At 47.4% G+C, this 22,967-nt stretch overlaps 1 protein-coding gene across 5 annotated transcripts in view; it reads right to left on the reverse strand.

The window, feature by feature from the left end:
• Positions 1 to 22,967, reverse strand: part of aatkb (apoptosis-associated tyrosine kinase b) — a 387,622-nt gene that overhangs the window by 16,828 nt on the left and 347,827 nt on the right. For all 5 annotated transcript variants that reach the window (XM_072242720.1, XM_072242719.1, XM_072242721.1 and 2 more), the window contains 3 exons: positions 13,037 to 13,186; positions 7,320 to 10,656; positions 1,503 to 1,665 (listed from right to left, as the gene is read on the reverse strand). In XM_072242720.1, the coding sequence (XP_072098821.1) occupies positions 1,503 to 1,665; positions 7,320 to 10,656; positions 13,037 to 13,186 (3,650 nt within the window). The remainder of the gene's footprint in view (positions 1 to 1,502; positions 1,666 to 7,319; positions 10,657 to 13,036; positions 13,187 to 22,967) is intronic.

The following is a 22,967-nucleotide window of genomic DNA, read 5'->3' on the forward strand; positions in this document are numbered from 1 at the left end:
TGTATCTTGTTTCATTTAGTGAACAAGTCGCGAGATAGGTCCTTCCGGCCCTTTGAGCCACGCTGACCCAGCGACCCCACGACCCCGATTAACCCTAACCCAATCCCAGGACAATTTGCAATGATCAATTAATCTACCCGGACTGTGGGAGGAAACCAGGGCACCTGGGGAAAACCCACGCATTCCACGGGGAGAACGTACAGAGACTCCTTACAGCACAGCGGCCGAGACCAAATAACCGCCCCTCCAAATTGCACGGCAACTTGATCTCAGAAAGCATTTGGGAAAAAAGCAGAGCACCAAAGATCAAGCTAATAAAGGCTTGTGGAATGAAGGGGGCTGTGACAGCAGTGGCTGTGAGCTCAGACAGGGAAATGCCACGGTGCCTGAAGTACCACAGGGCTCCCCCACAGCCCAGATTAGCAGTACAGATGTCTTAGTTAAAAGAGTAATGGTGAAGTGCTTTTCTGTGTCAAAGTAGGGGAATTTTGAGAAAACATGACTTGGAATCTAAATTGGAATGTAAAATTCCCCGACATGTTGTTGAAGGGGTGCCCACAGGTACCTTGAACACTGTAAAAAGCATATTATTGTAAGTGGGTGGAACAAGAAGGCAGGTTCAGATTTTCAGTCAAACAATACTTTTGTGCAGGGGAGTTGGATCATATGACTGTAAACAGAGATATGTGAGAAACCGTATAATATATAAAACATAATCTTTTTCTGTGGTGCAACACACATAAAATGCCAGAGGAACTCAGCAGGCCAGGGGAATAAACAGTCAGCCTTTTGGGCCGAGACTGTTCATCAGGACAAAGCAGAGTCTCGGCCCAAAATTTTGAGTGCTTATTCTCCTCCATAGATGCTGCCTGACCTGCTGGGTGAGCTCCTCCAGCATTTTGTGTATATTGCTCAAAATTTCCAGCATCTGCAGAGTGTCTTGTGTTGATCTTTGCCTGTGGAGCAGGCATGCAAAGGTGTCCAGGGTTTAGTTGGGTATTGAACCCTCTACGGTGTAGATGTACACCGCTGAAACTCTTCAGATGAAATCCCCAAATTAAACACTGTATCAGACAGATTTGTCGGCCGACACTTAGCTGGCAGGGTATGGTCAGTGATCGAGAGGGCTGAGGTTTGAGAATGAGGGCTGAGATTCGTTGTAGTCCAGGCGCACTGACCCCTGCGATGTGTCCCCATCTGTGTGTTTTATGAGGCAGCATGGTAGTGTTGCAGTTAGCATAAGATTATAAAGCACCAGCAACTGGGGTTCAATTCCTGCCACTGTCTGTAAGGAGTTTGTATGTTCTCCTCGTGACCATGTGGGTTTCCTCCAGGTGCTCTGGTTTCCCAAAGACATACAGTTTAATTAGTCACATGGATGTAATTGGGCGGAGAGGGCTCATTGGGCCGGAGGGGCTTGTTACCGTGCTGTTTCTCTAAACAGATTTAAAAAAAAACACTTCAATAACCCTGCAATGACACACATGGACAAGGTACATTACTTTCTTCAGTGAAGCCTCTGTGTGAAGAATCACTGGTTCTGTTCTGTCTCTCTGTTGCCACGGAAACACTGCAGCTCTTATCCTGTGAATGGTGAGGTGGGTGCTGATGAGTTGGGTCAACATCCGGAATATTCTGCTCACTTAATTCACCTGTTGGGCTCTCCTGGAAATGAAACATACAGGTGTTTAAATGTGCCTGTCCAAGTCAACGTATTGTCTAAGTGTGTGTCCACTCAGTGGCCACTTTATCGGGTACAGGAGTGGTCTCCTGCTGGTGGAGCCCATCCACTTCAAGATTCAACGTGTTGTGTGTTCAGAGATACTCTTCTGCACATCACTGTTGGAATGTGTGGTTATTTGAGCTACTGTCACCTTCCTGTCAGCCTGAGCCAGTCTGGCCGTTCTCCTCATTAATAAGGTGTTTTCACCCACAGAACTGCTGCTCACTGGATGATTTCTGTTTGTTTTTCACACCGTTCTCTGTAAACTCTAGATACTGTTGCATGTGAAAATCCAGGAGATCGGCAGTTTCTGAGATAATCAAACCACCCTGTCTGGCATCAAAAATCATTCCACAGTCAAAATCACTTTTCGTCCCCATTCTGACGTTTGGTCTGAACAACAACTGAACCTCTTGACCATGTCTGCACGCTTTTATGCATCGAGTTGCTGCCATGTGATAGGTTGATTAGATATTTACATTAACAAGCAGGTGTATAGGTGTGCCTAATAAAATGGCCACTGAGTGTATGTCACCATATACTACTCCTGAGATTCATTTTCCTGCGGGCATTTACAGAAAAATAAAGAAATACAATAGAATTTATGAAAATCGATACTTTATACTTTATTGTCACCAAACAATTAGTACTAGAACGTACAATCATCACAGCGATATTTGAATCTGCGTTTCACACTCCCTGGATTACAAATATTAAATATTAAAAATAGTTAAAAGTGGTAAATATTAAAAATTTAAATTATAAATCATAAATGGGAAGTAAGGTAGTGCAAAAAAACCGAGAGACAGGTCCGGATATTTGGAGGGTACGGCCCAGATCCAGGTCAGGATCCGTTCAGCAGTCTTATCACAGCTGGAAAGAAGTGGTTCCCAAATCTGGCCATACGAGTCTTTAAGCTCCTGAATACATAGACAAGTACTGAAAACCAACCAATGCCGAAAAGACAACTGGTGTGTAAGGTATATTGTAACACAAACAAAATGCTGGAGGAACTCAGCAGGTCAGGCAAATTCTATGGAAAGAAAGAAATAGTGAAAGTTTTGGGCTGAGACTCGTCATCAGGACTAGTGTGTTATTCTGGATTTCCAGCATCTGCATAATCTCTTGTGCATGTGATTCGCAAAATGCTCTCTATTGTTGTGGTACCAATCTTATCCCTTCTAACAACACCTGAAGGTCCTTTCTCAGCCTAAACCATCAACTGTTCATTCACCTCCATAGACGTTGCCTGAATTGCTGAGTAGGTTGGATTAGTGGTTGAAGCAAGTCAAGCTGTTTCGCCGTTTTTGGCTCCACATCTAAGAATGGATGTGCTAGCATTGGAGAGGGTCCAGAGGAGGTTTACAAGACTGAGCTCAGGAATGAAAGGTTTCACGTATGAGGAGAGTTTGTTGGCTCCTGCCCTGTAATTGCTAGAGTTTAGAAGAATGGGGGGGGGGGATCTCATTGGAACATATCGAATATTGAAAGGCCTAGACAGTGTGGACATGGAGAGGATGCTTCCTATATAGTGGGGGGGGGGGTCTAAGAACAGAGGACAGAGCCTCAGAATAGAAGGATTTAGCTTTTTTAGTTCTTTGGAACAAAGATGAGGAGAAAATTCTTCGGCCAGAGGGTGATGAATTATGGAACTCATTGCCACAGATGACTGTGGAGGCCAAGTCATTGGTATATTTAAAATAGAGACAGATTAGTTCCTAATTAGTAAGGGTGTCAAGGATTATGGGGAGAAGGCAGGAGAATGAGGTTGAGAGGCAAAATAAAACAGCCATGATGGAATGGTGGAGCAGACTCAAGGGGCTGAATGGCTGAATTCTGCTCCTATGTCGTCTTCTAGTCCTGGTCTTATTTAATTGTGCAAAGGGTTAACGATAACACCAATGAGCAGGGCTAAAGGGCACTGTATCTGCACTTTGTTGCCTTACTAAGGCCAATTTACAAATATGAACATTGGGAGGCAATGGTGCATACTTACAACATACTGTATTAGATATTCAGTTAGCTATCGCTTTAACCTTGCCATTAGCAGTGTGTGTAGGCAATAAATACTGCAATCAATTTAGACCACACTGAAAGTGTTAGCCCAAGTCACGTACTGAATCCTTTCGTCAATTAAATCATGAAATAGAATATGATGGCAGCACATTTGTAGATGTTACAAATGGACAATCATAATTTATTAATGCTCGTTGACAATTGTACCGATTATTTAATGCTACTCTGCCATCTCCGGGGATTCAAATGAGAAGACACCAAGGTTTTGTTTACTTGCTGAAACACGGAGAGAGTCACTCAAAACATTAAACTGGATGTGGGCATCAGTCTGAGGATACAATTCATAAGATGGTTCACTTTATGTTTGCATAGATTTAGAGAGTGAATTTGTCATGCATTCAAAATTTCTGTTTTAAATTTATGTTAGTCTCTGCACGTGTGAACCAGAAGATGTTTTCACAAAAAAACCAGAGTTGAGCAAAACTATGAACACTTTGCACCAAAATAGACTTTTTTTGTTCTAATTGTGCTCATAAAAATTGTGTGTTTAATGTATGTTTTTTTTCCGTGAATGCAGCTTATCTGATGCTGTATGTCTGTGACGCTGTGGTAAGTTGTTCATTGTACCTGTATACATATGTACTTGGGCAGATCACAATAAACTCGTCTTTTCCCTTGACCCTCTGACATGTCCATTTTGCTGGATTAACCAATAATAGTGGAAACAGTGCTATAGCCTCAGTGGCCACTTTATTAGGTATACTGTACACCTGCTCTTTAATGCAATTATCTAATCCGCCAATCATGTGGCAGCAACTCAATGCATAAAGGCATGTAGTCATGATCAAGAGGTTCAGTTGTTGTTCAAACAAAACATCAGAAATGGGGAGAAATGTGACCTAAGTGACCTTGACTGTGGAATGATTGTTGGTGCAAGATGGGGTGGTTTGAGTATCTCAGAAACCGCTGATCTCCTGGGATTTTCACGCACAACAGTTCCTAGAGTTTACAGGGAATGGTGCAAAAAAAAGCATCCAGTGAGCAGCAGTTCTGTGGGTGAAAACGTCTTGTTAATGAGAAAGGTCAGAGGAGAACGGCCAGACTGGTTCAAGCGGACAGGAAGGTGACAGTAACTCAACTATCCACACATTACAACAGCGGTGTGCAGAAGAGCATCTCTGAACATACAACACACCGAACCTTGAAGTGGACGGGCTACAGCAGCAGAAGACCATGAACATACACTCAGTGGTCACTTTATTAGGTACAGGAGGTACCCAATAAAATGGCTACTGAGTGTATTTCACTCCTCCAATGGAGGCTCCAAAGGATAGATGGACAGGGAAGCAGCCAATGGAGTTTGACATGGGGAAGGTGGGAGGTAATGATTCTGAAGAGCAACAAGATCCTTTGGACCTAGACATCTCAACCTCCCGGAAGTGCATGCTAACACTTTAAATAACTTGAAAGATTTTGCTTCCAGGATTGTACAGGCCCTCCAGACCGCAGGAGAATGAGAAGAGATTTGATATAGCTGTACAAAATTATGGGGGATTTAGATGGGTGAACATATGCAGGCTTTTCCCCCTCACGTTGGCTGAGACCAGAGGTTTAGTGTGAAAGGTGAAATGTTTAAGGGGAATCTGAGGGAAAACTTCTACACTAATTCAGATTCAGATATATTAATCATATAGAGTACAGGTACAGCACAGAAACACGCCCTTTGGTCCATCTAATCTGCACCAGGTCATTTAAACTGCTTCCTCCCATCAATGTGCACCTGGACCACAGCACTCCATACCCCTACCATCCATGTACCTGTTCAAACTTATCTTAAATATTTAAATTGAGCTTGCATGCACTACTTGTGCTGGAAGCTCATTCCACTCTCTCACGGCCCTCTGAGTGAAGGAGTTTCCCCTCATGTTCCCCTTAAAGTTTTCACCTTTCACCCTTAACCCATAAATTCTAGTTGTAGAAAAAGCCTGCATGCATTTACCCTATCTATACCCGTCATAGTTTTGTATATCTCTATCAAAATTCCCCTCAATCTTCTACATCCCAAGGAATAAAATCCTAACCTATTCAATCTTTCCTTATAACTCAGGTCCTCCAGTTCCAGCAACATCCTTGTAAATTTTCTCCGTACTCTTTCAAACTTGTTTACATCTTTCCTGTATGTAGGTGACCAAAACTGCAGACGATACTCCAAGTTAGGCCTCAACAATGTCTTGTACAACTTCAACATGACATTCCATCTCCTATACTCAATACTTTGATTTATGAAAGCCAGTGTCTTTTCTTTTTCGCCCTATGTACATTGGTACATACAGTGAAATGTATCACTCCTAACGATGTGCTGAGGGGCAGCCCGCAAGTGTTGCCACACATTCCGGTGCCAATATATCGTGCCCAGAATGCTAGGCAGAACAACACAAGCAGTAGCAACAACAGGTGCAAGTGTGGAGTGTGCTGCTAGCAGAAGTGGTGGATGTGGGTTTAGCTGGAATAGTTAAGAGAAGTTTGAGTAGGTACATTGTTGAGAGAAGTATAAAGGGCTGTGGTTTGAGAGCAGATAGATGGGACTAGGAAGACCAGACTGCCATGTACTAGATGGGCCGAAGGGTTTGTTTTGTTCTGTAGTGAACTGTGACTCTATGATCCCAGCTGGAGAACTTCCTGACAGCTGCTTACCTTCTCTTCCAAGTTTGTCCCTGGTTACACGTGAAGTCATGGTGAAGTGGTAGTGGGACGCAGCAGCTTCTACGGGGTCAACCAAAGGTCTTTTTTAAACACACTTCTCATGATTGCAAGACCCTGCTGGACATTAAGGATTTAAAGAACTGCAGGTCTGCCCCAGCAGCGAGTCACTCGTTGGTGGAGAAGCTGAAGGAGCTGGACTTGGTGTGGACTGTGATGCTGCCTGTGTTGGCGACATGTCAAAGTGGGTACAGTCTAACAGCAAGTAATCATCTCAGTCTCTTTTCTTGTGATCACAAGATTCTGTTGGGCATTGGTGCTGTGGAATGCTGTAAGTCCAATTCGTGAACGGTGGGGGAGCTATGTGGCCTGGGTCACAGTGGGACTGGGCCTCAAGCCGTGGTGTCGCCTGTTTGCAGCCAAACAGAGAGTGTTGGAGTCGGGCACGCCCCTGGAGTGCCAGAGGCAGTGTGGTGCAGCGTCCATGTTGGAGTTAGTGCTGCCCTCTAGTGTTCACTCAGCAGAAGACTAGATATATTATGTTTGATTGCAGACCGCTGTACTGTTTATGGATTCAGGGACTTTTTTGTGTGACTATATTCTGTGCTGTCTTATATGTGCTATATATGTCTTGTGCTGTGTATGACTGTTGGTACTGTGTTTTGCACTTTGGCCCTGAAGGGACGTGGTTTCGTTTGGCTGTATTCATGGATGGTTGAATGACAATTAGACTTGAATTTGAACTAGAACTTAATATGCTTCTAATCCCTTCCTCACCATGTATACAATATACACAAGGATTCTCAGAGCCTAGCACTATGATCTGAGCTGGTGTTTCAGCTCATGGAGTAAACACAAATTTGCTTATGACCTGTCCTACCTGATCAAAAAGATAGACCGTGACATCATCGTAGAATGAGACAGCCTTTTTCTTCCTTTCCAGGTCCTCGCAGAAGCTCTCACACATCAGGTTAGGTAACTTCAACAGGCTGCGTAGGTTCTTGCCGTCGTCCTTCTCTGTGACGACGATGGGAACGGTGGGCGTGTCTTCCTCACTCTCTTCACTGTGCTCCTGAATGTTGTAGATGCCGAGTTCCTCGTCTGAGTCATCGCTCTCGTCCTCATCTTCGTCTTCCTCATCCCCTTCCTCACCGATGAAGGCCGGCCGAGGGTCCTTGTTGAGGGTGAGGGAGGGCAGCTCCAACGACAGCTGTACCGACTGGATCTTGGGGATGATGCAACTCTCCAGCTTCTCTTCCACGTTCAAGGAATAGGGCTGGAACTTCCTTATCCCAACGTCTGTGCAATGAAGCCCAACCGTCTCGTTGCCCTGCTCAGAGAGCTGTTCTTCCAGTATTAATTCTGTGCCATCGAAGATGCAGCCAGAAGGTTTGTGAAGGCATTCCTTCTTAGGTAAAGACACATGCTTGTTTAAGCCCAGACTTTCCAAACTACAGCTAGTTTGTAGTAACCCATCTTTGCTCTGTGAACTGAAGTATGCTCCCTCTTCAAACATCTGCCTACAAACCAAATAGTCTGCCTTAACTGTCCCTGTGTCATTCCCAATTTCTGAGTCCCGATGGTGAAACCCCTTGTTTATTTCTGGGACAGATAAGCATAACACTTCCCCATTTGGGTCTGTACTTGTGCAACAGTTCAGCTCATCCATTAGAGGACCTGTGGACTTCTCAGCTAGTACAGAGACCTCATCGGGGGCTGTGGACTCTACGGAAAGGCTGTCCTGAAAACTCTGGATCAAACTGCATTTTTCCACCAGCCCAGCAGCGCCTTGCTGACCCTCCCCTGGCTCGAGCCCAGCATAACTGAGCTCCGAGGAGCTCAAAGGTATCTGGTCTGTCTGTGGAACAGAAATGCTTGCTGGATGCTCCCCACTTAGTCCAATGAGGTCAATCCCATCCTTCTCCAAATCCAATGCCTGATATTTTTCTGACTCGGTGTCATAATCTGAGAAATAGGCAGAATCCCTGTAGGAATTCTTCTCCTCAAGGGATGGCACTTCAAATTCCTCCGCAATCTCACTGCCCCCCTTCACCTCAGTGACGCTGTTGGACTTGGTTACTTTATTGAAGACCTCGGGCTCCTTCTGCTCAACGGGCTCCTTCAGAACGAATTCCGGAGACTCGAAGTTCTCAGTGTCATAACCGCTGTCGGCAGCCTTGGGTTGCAGCGAGGCATAGTGCGAGGTGGGACTGGACATGTCGCAGGAACTGGTCGTGGACGGGATGTCGAGTGACTCCAGTGAGTCAGGCGTCCCCACCAGCTTCTGAAGAGGCTTGTGGGTCACCACCAGGTCGTTGTTCTCGCTGTCCTGTGCCAAGTCCGTAAATATTCCCGATGTAACGTCCGTCTCCTCGTCGTCGTCGTCACTGCATGCACCCGTTTCGGCGCAACTCGTGCTGGAGGTGGTCTTCATGGGGGAGCTGTCGGGATCTTTGGGAAGGAGCGGGTCACTTCTGTCGGAAGTTTCGGAGAGGGTACCGGAGCTGAGGTCTGTTACTGCAATTTCCACCTGGTGTACGTCATTGGGGACTGGCGTTTCCGATCGATCGTGCCCCAGTTCAACCTCCAGCCGGTCTGGGCTGTGACTCTTCTCTTCTCGTGGATGGGTGGAGATCCCGATATCCACGTGCCGCGGGAGCAGCTGGGCCCCACCCGTGTCGCTCTGCTCCCGGCTGCCGCCGCAGTTCTTCACGATCACCCCCAGCAAAGGGTCCACGAACTCCTCGCTCCCTGAGATGTGCACTCTGTCAGGACAGAGGGTCCCAGCTTCCTGCAGCTCAGACTCGGAGAGGGAGTGACTCAAGCCCACCCCCTCCTCTCTGTGCACTGACTTCAAGTTGCATTGCCCATTCTCGGCCAGTGGTTTGGACAGGTGAGGGAACGAGAGGGGGGGTATGGTTCCCAGTCTTGACAGATCGATTTCTGAAAATTCCACTTGGACCTTTCCACCAAATAAACTGGAAGCTTTGCCCTCCTGTTCCAATGGCTGTTCCACTAAATCCATGCCAAATCCACTGCAGAATTCCTCTGGGGTTCTGTCAGAGGCCAGGTGGGTTTCTCCTTCTGCCGCCGACGTACTGACCCTTCTGAATGCCAGCAAGTCTGTTTGCCAGGGGTCAGACATCCCGAGAGTCCTTGTACCGTCCAGCCCAGCCTCCAAGTGTGAGGCTGTGCTCTCCGGGTACATCCCGCCTTCCATCCCGGCTGTTTCATCCATCTCGTCGCAGGAGGGGATGAGCAACGGCCTGGATTCCCCAAAGGAAGAGGTCACCAACGGGGACATTCCCAGAGGGTCCATGCCGTCGTTCTCGCCTGAATTTTCTGCTTTCCAGTTGTCCTCACTTTCGGGGCAATCTGCCAGCAAATACTGGTTGGCGCCGTCGGCCGCAAAGTGCTCATAGTATCCCTCGCTCTTACTCCTGCTGTAATATTGCTCGCTCCCCCAGGGGTCCTGGCTGGCCGGAGGTCCCTGACCCAAGAGGGGCTCCATGGTCAAGGATATGGTGGGGCTGTTGTCGCAGTTGTCCGTGGTCTCCCCGCTGTGTGGTCCTTGCCAAGGCGACGACTCTGCCTGTGGGCTGGGTTCATACTCGGGGCTGTAGCTGCACATGGTGTAGTCCAGGTCCATGTTACACTCGCTGGGCTCCTCGATCCGGATGTAATACTCCCCAGCCACGGACGGGCTGTGCGCACTGATAACTGGAACCACGCCCGGAGGCTGGAGGCTCTGCGGCAGGCTGCACTGCTGCTTGGACTCGTAGAAGGAATTGGAGGAGACGGGGGACACGCTGAGGCTGAGGCGTCCCGAGGCGCTGCTGGGGAAGTAGATCTCCTGATACTGGGAGCTGCTGCTGCTGTGGGCCAGACCCACAGGAGAGGGCTGGAAATTGTCCATCTGCTTGTGGTCCCACTTGTACTCGAAGTTCAGGCCTTGGCTGGTCTCGGTTACGGTCAGCACGTCGTCCACCTCGGTGTGGAAGCTGTCCGTCCCAAACTGCTCCAGGAGGGGGAAGGAGGAGACTTCCGCCTTATGAGTGGAGCTGGAACCACTGGGCTTCATGGCGTTCCAGCGCTTCTCGAACTCCTCTTCCGCGTCGCTGGATGCCTTGGCGCAGAGGTAACTGAGGAGTAGGTGGACCTCGTCTGCCGTGGGTCTCTGCTCTGGCTGCAGCCAACAAAACTGCATCACCTCATACCTGCAACCACACAACAAGAAGATGACGTCATAATACTGGGACAGGGAGAGGAGCAAGGAGCTTGGCAAACTTGGCAGAGTGCAGTTCCCATGGAAACATCACTTGGAAATGGCAGAGTTGTCCAAATTATTGATTGGAACACACTCTAGGTTTCTTTGCTTCATTCACAGTCTAGGCAGACAAAAAGATATAGGGGTAGAATAGGGCCATTTGGCCCATTGAGTCTGCTGTGCCATTCAGTCATGGCCCATTATTTTGGTCGTCAACCCTGATCTCCCCGTAACCCTTAACCCCTTTACCCATCAAGAAGCTATCAATCTCTGCATAAGATACATCCAATCACTTGGCCTCCACAGCTTCCTGTGCCAAAGAATTCCACAGATTCACCACCATCTGGCTAAAGAGATTCCTCCCCTTCTCCGTTCTAAAGGGACATCCCTTTATCCTGAGTCTGGGCCCTCGGATCCTAGACTCTTCCATAAATGAATCTGTGGAATTTATTGCCACAGATGGTTGTGGAGGCCTGGTCATTGGGTATACTTAAAGCGGAGGCTGATAGGTTCTTGATTAGTAAGGGTGTCAAAGGTTACAGGGAGAAGGCAGGAGAACGGGAAAATAAATCAGCCATGATGTGATGTTGAGGCTTTATAAGGCACTGGTGAGATCTCACTTGGAGTACTGTGGGCAGTTTTGGTCTCCTTATTTAAGAAAGGATGTGCTGACGTTGGAGAGGGTTCAGAGAAGATTCACTAGAATGATTCCAGAAACGAGAGGGTTAACATATGAGGAACGTTTGTCTGCTCTTGGACTGTATTCCTTGGAGTTTAGAAGAATGAGGGGAGACCTCATAGAAACATTTCGAATGTCGAAAGGCATGGACAGAGTGGATGTAGCAAAGTTGTTTCCCATGATGGGGGAGTCTAGTACGAGAGGGCATGACTTAAGGATTGAAGGGCACCCATTCAGAACAGAAATGCAAAGAAATTTTTTTAGCCAGAGGTGGTGAATCTATGGAATTTGTTGCCACGGGCGGCAGTGGAGGCCAAGTCATTGGGCGTATTTAAGGCAGAGATTGATAGGTATCTGAGTAGCCAGGGCATCAAAGGTTATGGTGAGAAGGCGGGGGGGGTGGGACTAAATGGGAGAATGGATCAGCTCATGATAAAATGGTGGAGCAGACTCGATGGGCCGAATGGCCGACTTCTGCTCTTTTGTCTTATGGTCTTATGATAGAATGGCAGAGAAAACTCAAAGGGCAGAATGGCCTAATTCTGCTCCCATGTCTTATGGTTTCTTGGAAACCTCCTCTCTACGTCTTCTCTATCCAGGCCTTTCAATGCCCTTAGATTTAATGAGATTCCCCTCTTTTGACTTAACAAAATACATTTTTGTTGCAGCATAATACACATGACACTGATGGCCCCTCAAACCTGCTCCGCATTCCTTATGATCACTGCCACTTCCCCATAACTCTCAATCCAACACTTCTCCTGCTGCTTAGAGAAACAACACAGTATCAGACCCTTGCAGCCCAATTACACCCACGTGACAATGTAACCCACCCACCCGCACGTCTTTGGAATGTGGGAGAAAACCGGAGCACCTGAATCCCACATGGTCACGGGGCAAACATACAATCTCCTTGCAGACAGCAGGGGCAATTGAACCCGGGTGCCGGCACTGTAAAGTGCAGACATCCCACCTTGCAAAAACTCATGTCAGGGAGGTAGCACCACCAATTTGCGGGAGACTTCCGGGAGAGGCAGGATGTCTACAACAGAGCAGCTCCTTAGCAGCTAACCAGCTAGTTTAAATAACATTAGCTATGCTAATGAACGAATGACACCTGTTAAACTCACCTCAACATGTCTTTTACAGTCTTAACCCACCATGGGCAATAGAAAAGTCACTGTTGCAAACAGTGCAGCGAGCAACACTGTCATTATTTTTGACCCCTGTTCAGCAGGGGTACACTTTAGTGTAGTCTGGGGTGACATACGTTTTATATATTTTTTTTGGAACACTCTGCCATGGCGCTCTCTCTCTCACACTCACTCTCTCTCTCTATATCGCTCTCGCGCTCTCGCTCGCTCGTTCTAAAAATAAATCAATTTCCGGGATATTGTGTATGATTTGCGGGCATCAGGGAGCCACTATCAATATGTGGGAGACTCCTGAACTTCTGGGAGAGGTGGGATGTCTGAAAGTGTTCTGCTAACTGTGCCTCCCCTCTGATATGTCTTAGCTTCTCTGGGGGAGATAATTTCACTGATTCCACCCTCTGCAAAAAGCAATTCCTACACTCTTCCATGTTAAATGGCCGCGCCCCCCCTCCCCACCCCATAACTCCGACATGCAGGAGAGACGGGGAGAGACGTACCATCGGTCGGCCAGCGGCAGGTTCAGCAGTGGCTTCGGTAGTTTCAGCTGCTGCTCTTTGATGGCATAGGTGAGCACCTCCTTATCTGAACACTGGTGGTAGGGCTGCTTTCCGAACTCGAACAGCTCCCATAACGTCACGCCCAGGGACCTGTCGGAAAGAACATCGGTCAGTGGGAACGAGTCAAAGGTTCTCACCATTACAAACCTTTAGTCTTAACAAATCCTGAAAAATGTGGACACCAGAGATTCAGGAAATATGGAAAACTCACTAAAGTCAGCAGGTCAACCAGCCTGGATGTTGACAGGCACAAGATCTATCTCTTCCTTCAGTTAGTCCTGACGAAGGGTCTCGGCCTGAAACGTCGACTGTACCTCTTCCTAGAGATGCTGCCTGGCCTGCTGCGTTCACCAGCAACTTTGATGTGTGTAACGTATATAAAGTTAGACCATAAGACATAGGAGCAGAATGTCCCATCGAGTCTGCTCCACCATTCCATCAGGGATGATTTATTATCCCTCTCAACTCCATTCTGCTGCCTTCTCCCCATGACTGTTGATGCCCTAACTAATCAAGTACCTATCAACCTCCACTTTAAATATACCAAAAGAACTGGCTTCCCCAGCCATCTGTGGCAATGAATTCAACAGATTCACCACCCTCTGCCTAAAGAAATCCTTCCTCGTATCTGATCTAAGGGGACCTCCCTTTACTCCGAGACTGTACCCTCTGGTCCTAAAATCACCCGCTATATCAAGCATTCTCTCCACATCCACACTATCTCGGCCTTTCAGTATTTGATAGGTTTCGGTGAGATAGCCCTCGCTCTTCTAAACTCCAGCGAGTACAGACCCAGAGCCATCAAACGTTCCTCATACGTAAGTCCTTTCATTCCTGAAATCATTCTCGGGAACCTCCTCAGAGCCCTCTCCAACACCAGCACATCCTTTCTTAAATAAGCAAGCATGCAAGTACAGCAGGCAGTGAAAAAGGCTCATGGCATGCTGGCCTTGATAACAAGGGGAATTGAGTATAAGAGCAAAGAGGTCCTTCTGCAGCTGTACAGGGCCCTGGTGAGACCACACCTGGAGTATTGTGTGCAGTTTTGGTCTCCAAATTTGAGGAAGGACATTCTTGCTATTGAGGGAGTGCAGCGTAGGTTCACGAGGTTAATTCCCGGGATGGTGGGACTGTCATATGTCGAAAGATTGGAGTGACTGGGCTTGTATACTCTGGAATTTAGAAGGATGAGAGGGGATCTTATTGAAACATGTAAGATTATTAAGGGATTGGACACGCTGGAGGCAGGAAGTACGTTCCCGCTGACGGGTGAGTCCAGAACCAGAGGCCACAGTTTAACAATAAGGGGTAGGCCATTTAGAACGGAGTTGAGGAAAAACTTTTTCACCCAGAGAGTGGTGGATATGTGGAATGCTCTGCCCCAGAAGGCTGTGGAGGCCAAGTCTCTGGATACTTTCAAAAAAGAGATGGATGGAGCTCTTAAAGATAGTGGAATCAAAGGTTATGGGGATAAGGCAGGAACTGGATACTGATAGTGGATGATCAGCCATGATCACAGTGAATGGCGGTGCTGGCTCAAAGGGCCGAATGGCCTACTCCTGCACCTATTGTCTGTTGTCAATTGTCTATAAATAAGGGGTCCAAACCTTCATGTCTTCTAAAGCCTCAGCTTTGTTGGGTAAGTGCTCTAAAGGGTACATGGACACAGATGGCTGAAAGGTTTGGAGATTAGAGTGAAGTGAAGTCACTTTTTATTGTCATTTCGACCATAACTGCTGGTCAGTACACAGTAAAAACGAGACAACATTTTTCAGGACCATGGTGCTACATGAAACAATACAAAAACTACACTGAACTACGTAAAGCAACACAAAACTACACTAGACTAGAGACCTACCCCGGACTGCATAAAGTGCACAAACCAGTGCAGGCATTACAATAAATAATAAACAGGACAATAGGCACAGTAGAGGGCGGTAGGTTGGTGTCAGTCCAGACTCTGGGTATTGAGGAGTCTGATGGCTTGGGGGAAGAAACTGTTACATAGTCTGGTCGTGAGAGCCCAGATGCTTCAGTGCCTTTTGCCAGATGGCAGGAGGGAGAAGAGTTTGTATGAGGGGTGCTTGGGGTCCTTCATAATGCTGTTTGCTTTACGGGTGTAGCGTGTGGTGTAAATGTAATGGCGGGAAGAGAGACCCCGATGATCTTCTCAGCTGACCTCACTATCCGCTGCAGGGTCTAAGAACCAGACAGGATCTTCCACCCAGCAGAGAAAGGCTGGAAGACGCAGAAGCCCTCATCGCTTTTAAATATTACCTGGAAGAGCTTCTGATGTATGGGAGTATTAGAGGTGAAGTGGGCTTTGTTTAAGCAGTTTTCCTTTTTTCACTAGCCAACATTAACACACCGTCCCCCCCACCATCACCACTCTGCACTTTCCATAGGGATGACCCTCTGCGTGAATCCCTTCTCCACACGCCCCTCTTCACTCATCTCCCTCCAGAAACTTATCCCTGCCAGCGTGACAAGTGCTACACCTCCTCCCTCACCACTACTCAGGGCCCCAAACAGTCCTTCCAGGTGAGGCAGCACTTCACCTGCAAGCCTATCAGGGGTCGTCTACTGTATCCGGTGCTTCCAGTGCAGCCTCCTCTACACTGGTGAGACTCGAATGGGGGGGGGGGGGGAATCAGCTTTGCAGTGCGCCTTGACTTCATCCACAACAGCCAATGGGTGGGAAAGGGGCCTTAGTCCGTTCTGTTGTTGCCGCTGCTGCTGTTCTGCTGTTCTGCTGAACAGGGCGCTCACGTTGCGTTGGCACTGGAATGTGTGGCGGCGTTTGCCGGCTGCCCCCAGCGCACCCACGGGTTTGTTAACGCAAATGGTGCACTTCACTGTATGTCTCAAAGTACATGCGATAGATAATTGAACCTAATAGGACTGTAGGGAGAATGGTTCCCAAAGCTCATCTAGGAGAAGGAAAACCCTGATCTCAAACCTCCGCTGCCTTGCGGCTGTACCCGCTCACGGGGATGGCTTCTGGAGTGAACCCCGAGGGAAAAGTCCGGAGCTGGAGTCCCTGATACGTTGAGTTCAACGCTGACTGGCAACTCCTGTGATGCCACTGGTACCAAATAGTATCGGTCTCCGCTGCTCTTTTGGATTCACCAGCTTCGTGGAGAGGGGGAACCTGCTTGCTCTTCATATTGTACTGACCTGGCTTGCATATCACGTGGACAGTTGGGATACAGCATCTATGGTCAACCCAGACCAACGGAGGGCCTCACAGGGAGAATGAACTAGGACACATGTAAAATTAGTATAAATGGGTGTTAGTGCAGTGACATAGTTTTGCTGGGATGAAAGGCCCATTTCTGTGCTGTTATGACTACGAGCCACTGAAGAATTTGTTGGAAAATCTACCAGAGGCCGGGCAGGTATCTTACGACCTCCTTATTATATATGTCATCCTTCTGAGAGTTTGTTAACAAATCACAGTCATCTGGCGTCAGGTCACCAGAAGCTGTGTGGAGCTTCTCGTTTATAAGCTCAAGAGATTCTGCAGACGCTGGAAATCCAGAGCAACGCACACAAGATGCTGGAGGAACTCAGCAGGTCAGGCAGCATCTACGGAGATGAATAAACAGTCGATGTCTCAGGCGAAGACGCTTGATTGGGACTGGAAAGGAAGGGAGAAGGCATCAGACTAAAAGGGTGGCGGGGGGGAGGGAAGGAGGATAGGTAGAAGGTGATAGGTGAGGCCAATCGGTGGGAAAGGTAAAGGGCTGGGGAGGAAGGAATCTGATAGGAGAGGAGAGAGGACCGTGGCAGAAAGGGAAGAATGAGGAGCACCAAGGGGAGGTGATAAGCCGGTGAGGAGAAGAACAAAGAGGCCAGAATGAGGAACAGAAGATGAGGGAAGGGGAGGGAGGAATAATTTTACTGGAAGGAGTAATTCCTGGTGGAGTCGTCGGGCGCCATTGTATCAAGCTTTACACCAGTCTGTTCCATCTGTCGCAGTTGTGTGCCAGAGCCTGGGTCACCGCAAACGCTTTCCCTGTCCATTCTTGGACGTTGTCTGTCCATCTTTTCCTCTGTCTGCCTCTCTTTCTTTTCCCTTCCACAGTTCCTTGTAGAACGGTCTTTGCAAGGCCATTGGATCTTGTTACGTGGCCGTACCATCTCAGCTTTCTTTTCTTCACCGTTGTGAGAAGGTCTTCATGGGGACCTATGTGGTGCTGGATGTTCTTGCGGACCTGCTTGTTTGTGATGTGGTCCAAGTATGAGATGCCCAAGATGTTGCGATAGCATCTCAAATCCAAAGCAACACGCACAAAATACTGGAGAACCTTCATTAGTGTCTTGGCCCAAAATGTTGACTGTATACTCTTTTCCATAGATGCTGTCTGGCCTGCTGAGTTCCTCCGGCATTTTGTGTGTGTTTCTTCTCCTTTACGTGCCTTACTCAGTAAGGGTTGGTTGAGTGGTGAAAATAATGCAGACTGAAAGACTGAATCATTGATTGTGGAGGTTGACAAATGGAGTTAGTCAGTAATGACTAACTTTATTCTGCAATTCAGGTTTCAGAATTAAAGAGAAACAATTAAATTACACTAGACAGTTGCTGCAATCATGGCAAATGGCAAAGTGGTGAACGTACAAATCAGACTGCAAGATGACTAGCATTTATCACAGCGAATCATTTGTGCAGAATTCAGCTTGAGCATTTGGAAATGCCAATCATAGTTTAAAGAAATTGCTTCGAGGCTAGAGAGAGTGTGAAGATTATCCCATCCACAGCATTTTTCCTGAAGTTAACTCCTCCAGAATCAACAGATAGCGCCCCCCCGCCCCCCCGAGTCTGAAGGTTGTGAGATCAAATCCCACCCTGAAGACTTCAGCACAGAGAACACAGACCACAGAGTATGTGGAGTGTGAGAGGTTGCAGTTCCTGTTTGAGTATCTGAAGGTGCTGCTCCTCAAGTTCTCGCTGTACTTCAGACCCACGCTCCTGACCTACGGTTACCTAGTACGGGTGGGGGGGAGGGGTGCAGGTCGCTCGGGGGATCTACTGGTGGGCTTGCTCCAGGGCCTGGCCGAGATAGCCACCCGTGGGTGCAGGCAGCATGGAGTCAAGGGCTCTGTCCGAGCCGACTGCCTACCCCTCTTCTGGGATGATGCTTATGCCTGGGTGTCCTTTGAGACAGAGCATGCTATCTCTATGGGTATAGTGGGTGATTTCTGACAACAGGAAGCTGAATGCTTTGTAGATGAGAGTAACCATATTTTAATTTGAAATTGTTTGCAGTTTTGTGAACCCCTGCTCACTGAACATATTTTGTGTTTGAATAAACTTTTGCATGTCCGTACATTTTCCCCGTGATCATGGGAGTTTCCTCTGGGTGCTCCAGTTTCCTCCCACAGTCCAAACACACACAGGTTAGGGTTGGTGAGTTGTGGGCATGCTGTGTCAGCACCGGAAGCATGGCGACCCTTGCAGGCTGCCCTGCGCAATCCTCCCTGCTTTGTTCTGACGCAAATGACACACTTAACTCATATGTTTTGATGTACATGTGACAAATAAAGCTAATTTTCTTTAAATCTTAAGAACAGTGCAGCATAGTACAGATTGTTTGGCTCACAATGTTGTGCCAACCTTTTAACCTACTCCGAGATTAATCTAACCCTTCCCTCCTACATAGCCCCCTCCCTTTTTCTTTCATATACAGTCGACCTTCACTAATCCAACTACCTGTAATCTGGTTCCTTCAATAATCTGGCACTGATTATGTTTAATGTGATCCTTCTGTAATTCGGCATTTTCACTAATCCGGCACTCCTCAGGTCCCAGTGGTGCCGGATTAGTGAAGGTCGACCTGTACATGCCTATGAGTCTCTTCAATGTCCCTAATGGATCTGCTTCTACCGCACCTCTAGTAGCACGTTCCACCCTCTCACCACTCTCTGTGCAAAAAAAAACTACCTCTGACATCCCCCCTATACTTTCCTTCAACTACCTTAAATTTATGCCCCCGCATATTAGCCATTTCTGCCCTGGGGCAAAGTCCCTGGCTGTCCACTCTATATTTCTTTTCATCTTCTTTACACCTCTATCAAATCACCTCCTTCACTCCAAACAGAATAGCTCTAGCTCGTTTTCTCATAAGACACGCTCTCTCATCCAGTTAGCATCCTGGTCAATCTCCTCAGCACCCTCTGTAAAACTTCCACATCCCACCTGACTGAGGCCACTGGCTCATGAAGGGAGTTCTACCGTGCCAGAGCCGCCATCTTTTGGAAAAGACGGTAACCAAGGACCAGGCTGCCTTACCACGGTGCAAAAGAACCTATGGATATAGCTCGTGTCATGGGGCGCTCTTGAAGGACTGGAGCCAGGTGCAGAAGAATGGCAGGATCGCCAGGAAGAGACGGAAACAAGAGGATAAATATTGCAATCAGAGCCTCGGAGGAGCGACTCAGCAACACCATGAGAATTCATCCTCTCCAACACAATGACCCCACTCAGGCGCTGAATGAGAGTCGTCTTTAAGTAGTCAGAGAATGCGGGGAAAAATGTGCCAGCCTCGATTAACCTCACAACAACACAAGGGCTTAACTACTCTGGTTAAGATATTGATTAGTGAATACAGGTGCTCAAGAACCCGAGAAGCTCAATGCTCTATTGCAAGCCACGGGGCTCATGACATCTTGAGGAATAGTAAGGGACTTATCCAAGTCTTTACCCCTCACTTGACGCATCCCAAAACACATCACCTGGCCGTTATCGCATTGCTCTTTGCCGGAGCGTTAACTGTTAACCGCTGTCTGCTCTGTGGAGTATTTCCAGTGTTTACTGGACTAACCCTGGATGGGACATGGAAGGCGCTACAGAAATGCAGGACTTTATTTTGAGGGACTTTGAGCTTTCTGCTTTTTGATGGATAGTTGATGTAAATTTCCTTAACATTATATTCAGCCTGACTCCTAAGATGTAAGAAAAATAAAGTGATGCCAATTTTTGTGATGACGATCGGTGACAATTCCATGACTAATAAACACTCATCGACAAGCAATGTGGAAAACCGTTTATTGGATCATCTGCCACTTTGCTACTTCGAATATCTTGTGTTGCGTAACTGGCTGTCTTAACCGCAGTGGGAGTTCTTTGTTCAGCCCCTCAAGCATAGAGTCAGAGAGCACCAAAGCACAGAAGCAGGTTCTTCAGCCCATTTAGTCTGTACCAAACTGCTACTCTGCCTAGTCCCATTGACCCACACCTGGACCAAAGCCCTCCACACACCTCCCATGCGCCTATCCAGATGTTGCAATCGAACCTGCATCCACTGTTTCCACTGGCAGCTCATTCCACACTTGAGTTTACACTTACCCTCTCAATACCCCTCACTGAACATTGATAGCCCATTGCATTCAAATAGATTTACACCTTCATCCCATTTGCTCACCTTTGCTCCAGGCGCCCCACCACGCTCTAACCAAACAGAAGCATCCATTGCTGGCTGGCCAGTTGTCACTGGTGGGAACGTGCAGAAGTCCCCAACAGTTGACAGGTTGAGCGAGCCAGGGCTTTTCTCTTTTGGCTGAGGAGGTGGAGAGGCAACTTGATGGAAGTGTATAAGATTGTAGGCTGCTGCACTGTTCAACGTTCCTTGTTTCGAGGGTAAATGTGAGAAGTTTCTGGGTGCTGGCAATGTAAATGTTTTTGCAGTTGTGGGAAGAAAGTCTTGGAGTTATACGGCCCAATTTGTCCATGCTGACCCAAGGTGCCTTGCTGAGCCAGTCCTATTTTCCTGTACTGCATTCGGTCTCTATGACTCTAAAGCAAGAGTTCCCAACACTTTATATGCCATGGACTCATACTGAGGGGTCCGTGAACCCCAGGTGGAGAATCCCTGGTCTAAACCACGTGTCTGTCTGAATTCCTTTTAAATATTGTTAAGTACGTCCTGCACCTACCACTTCCCCTGGTAGCTTGTCCCATATACTCACTACCGTCTATCCCTCCAGTCCCCTTTAAATCGTTTCCCAATCACCTGAAACTTACTGTACTGTGTAGATAGATTTAGCCAGGGTGCCTAAGACTTTTGCACAGTACTGTATTTGTCAATGTGGAAAAGGTCTATGTAAATCTGGTGGGAGCAAAGGATCACACACAAAATGCTGGAGGAACTCAGCAGGCCAGGCAGCATCCATGGAAAAGAGTAAACAGTCGACGCTTCGGGCTGAGACCCTTCAGCAGGAAGACCCTTCTTGGCCCAAAACACCGACTGTACTCTTTTCCATAGATGCTGCCTGACCTGCTGAGTTCCTCCAGCATTTTGTGCGTGTTGCTTGGATTTCCTGCATCTGCAGATTTTCCCTTGTTTGTGGGAGCATAGGATGTTGGGAATGGTGAGGGTGGAGCGCCTCGGGAGGGGTGTGGGACAGGTGGCACAGAAGGATTGCGAGGGGCGGGTGCAGATTCACCAAGCCCTGAAACACCAGGCAAGGTAATTTGATTCCAAACAATTGTTTTATCGATCATTACAGAATGGCTCTCTGGTGCTTCCTGCTCCCTCCCCAGTCCCTTCCTCTTTTCCCAACCATGATTTCCCTCTCACCGCTCCCTTCACACTCTCAATCCACAATAGAGGCCCGTATCAGAATCAGGTTTATCATCACTCACATATGTCATGAAATTTGTTCCTTTTTGTGGCAGCAGTACAGTGCAAGACATAAAATTACTACCGTACTATGCAAACGGCACCCTAGCTATATATATGTGACCAAGACTTTTGCACAGTACTTAATGTCTTCAAAACTTAGATTCCCAGACCCGAGGAAAAAGACTGTGACTACCCACCTTATCCAGTTTTGAGCCCCTTATTTAAGAAAGGATGTGCTGACACGGAAGAGGATTCAGAGGAGGTTCAAGAAAATGATTCCAGTAATGAAAGGCTTATCAAATGAGGAACAATTGATGGTTTTGGGCCAGTTCTCACTGGGATTCAGACAAATGAGGAGGGATCTCATTGAAACCTATTGAATGTTGAAAGGCCTCAGTAGACTGATGTTGAGATGATGTTTTCTGTGGTGGGGATGTCTAGGACCAAAGGATACAGCCTCAGAACAGAGGAGCGTCCATTTAGAACGGGGATGACGAGGAATTTATTTAGCCAGACGGTGGTGAATCTGTGGAATTCATTGCCACAGGTGGCCGTGGAGGCCAAGTCATTGGGTGCACTTAAGATAGAGGTTGACAGGTTCTTGATTAGTCAGGGCGTGAAAAGTTATGGAGAGAAGGCAGGAGAACGGCGTTAAGAGAGGAATAGATCAGCCATGATGAAATGGCGGAAGAGATCCAATGGGCCAAATGGCCTAATTCTGCTCCTATATCTTATGGCCTTATGGACTATCTATGCCCTTCATGATGTTTTAAGCTTAATCTTGAGCTTCAAACGTTCTTGGAAATTGGTTTGGTAAATGGCTCCTATGGTTCTGGAAGTTGGAATGTCTCAGGCTGGTTTGAAGGAGGAACATCCTTGGGTACAGTATTAGGAATGAGGAAGATTCCCAGGTTTTATGAATATGAGATGTTCTCCGATATTGGGAATGAAGAAGGTTCCCCGAGGATAAAAATATGGAACTTCATTGGGCAAAATGGTAGAAAATTCTCAGCTATTTTAATGTAGGAATATGGACGGTTTCCTGGTAATGGAAGGATGGAATGTTTCTCAGTGTTAGAAAATTAAAAAGTTCCCAGGTTTTGGGAACTCCAGAGGGCCCCAGCTACTGGGAGTGTGGAATATTTTCAGGTGTTGGGAACATTGAAGACTGAGGTACAATAGCCATGGGCACTAGCCTCCCCATCATCGAGGAAAACTTCAAAAGGTGATGCCTCAAAAAGGCAGCA

This window comes from Mobula birostris, chromosome 24 (assembly GCF_030028105.1).
Source record: "Mobula birostris isolate sMobBir1 chromosome 24, sMobBir1.hap1, whole genome shotgun sequence".
Classification (NCBI taxonomy): Eukaryota; Metazoa; Chordata; class Chondrichthyes; order Myliobatiformes; family Myliobatidae; genus Mobula; species Mobula birostris.